Raw genomic sequence first — 1,661 nt, 5'->3', positions numbered from 1 at the left:
ACTTTTTATGATTATTTCAATTGGCTGGTTGTAATTTGTATTGCTAAATCGGTATTTTTTGTGAAAAGTAAAAACTGTAAAAATTTTAAGTTAATAAAATTAATGTTTTAATTAAAAAATTAAAAATTGTTCGGTTCAATTTTGTGCGATTTTTGAAAATCAAAACCTAAATCAAACCATTTTGAAACGGTTCGGTTTTGTTTGAGGAAAAGAAAATCACCGGTCCACGTGGACTTATACCAACAATTTCAACTCAACGGTTTCCGTTCGATTTGCGGTTTCGTGATTTTTTTGTGCAGCCCTAGTCATATTGTTTTTTCGTCTTTCAAGTTTTTGGGGCCGAAACATATTTCTCTTCACGTGAAAATTGCCTTTATTCTGAGACACAGTAGAGGGGCAAATGGGAAAAGCGAAGAGCAAAATGTCATACAAGTGCAATAAATTAGCAGGTTGGTTGTCAATAGGTTATTGGAGCTAACGGTCAATTTTTCTATTAAAATGAGGAAACAAATATGGCTCAAACAGGCCCATATAGTATATTACATTATTTAATCATATAAATTTTATTTAAAAAAACCTCACGTTATAAAATCGCGTATACATATAGTATTTATACATGGATAGGGTTCTCGCCAGTTTTATTTAAATAAAAAACACATTACACAAATAATTTGTGGAAGCAGTCCAGAGTCCACATCTGATCCACGCAGAAGTACTCGAAAACCTTTGAATTACATATTAAGGTTTATAAACTGTGTGTGAATGATAATTCTTAGAGGCACCAAGTAAGGTCGAGTCCTGTGAATCAAGAGGAAAGTAGAAGGGATAAAGTTCGTATCTAAGATAGCAACTGCTGTATAAAACTCGACACCCTTTCTTGTCATTGCAAAAAGTCGGAAAGTTGCTTATGGCAATGGCAAGACACTCGGCACAGCCTTGCTTTGATAGATCTCTTGTGCATTGCACCAAGGCGTAAAGTGTATTAAAAGGTGTAAGTTTAGTCTTTCCTTTTCCAAGCCCTTTGTTTGCTGGCAAAACAGCCTCTGATCTAATCTTATCCATCAGGGCACCTAATTCTTTATTAAATGTATCAGGATCAGGATCTGTCACGTTCTGAACATTGTAATAGTAAATCCCAAAACCTGTATCGACTTGTCCGAAGAAATTCCGTGTACTATACCTCAAAAAGCAATATTCATACCAAATTCTAGAGTCAGATTGGTTTGGACATCGCTTACGGATTTCGTCTGCTGCATCGTGGATGCAAGTCGAGCAGTCTTCGCTGCTCACGTCTCCTCTGCATTGTGCCAGGCCGTAGACTTGCGCTTCGCCTTCACCGTACGAGGTTTTAATGAACCCGTATTGAGACGTGCCTGATACTAACTTGGGCAATAGGGTATCTATGTTTTTGGATATTTGGGTACTGCTTATTTTAGTACTGTTGTTACAGAACTGGCCCGATGGATCTGCAGATTCTGCAATCCAAAGGCATAGGAAGAATAGGAAAAGAAAATGGTGTATGGAGCTCATGGTTTCACTTGCAATTTATCTAAAAGCTTGCTTGCTTGCTGTTTTATATATAGTTGTTACCACTTGATAATTTTCAAGTTATAGGTGGGGGATTGTGTGGGCAACCCACAGCAGACTATATTGACTTAGTT

General features: G+C 37.0%; 1 protein-coding gene across 1 annotated transcript; it reads right to left on the bottom strand.

Moving 5' to 3' along the window:
• Window positions 1-583: 583 nt before the first annotated feature.
• Window positions 584-1,569, bottom strand: LOC111398953 (cysteine-rich repeat secretory protein 55-like). The gene has a single exon (XM_023026132.1). It carries the CDS (start codon window positions 1,528-1,530, stop codon window positions 739-741), a length of 792 nt encoding a protein of 263 aa, XP_022881900.1. The 5' UTR covers window positions 1,531-1,569; the 3' UTR covers window positions 584-738.
• Window positions 1,570-1,661: the final 92 nt, after the last annotated feature.

Source organism: Olea europaea, chromosome 1 (genome assembly GCF_002742605.1).
Source record: "Olea europaea var. sylvestris chromosome 1, O_europaea_v1, whole genome shotgun sequence".
In the NCBI taxonomy this organism is placed as follows: domain Eukaryota; kingdom Viridiplantae; phylum Streptophyta; class Magnoliopsida; order Lamiales; family Oleaceae; genus Olea; species Olea europaea.
This window is presented reverse-complemented; position numbering and strand designations above follow the sequence as displayed.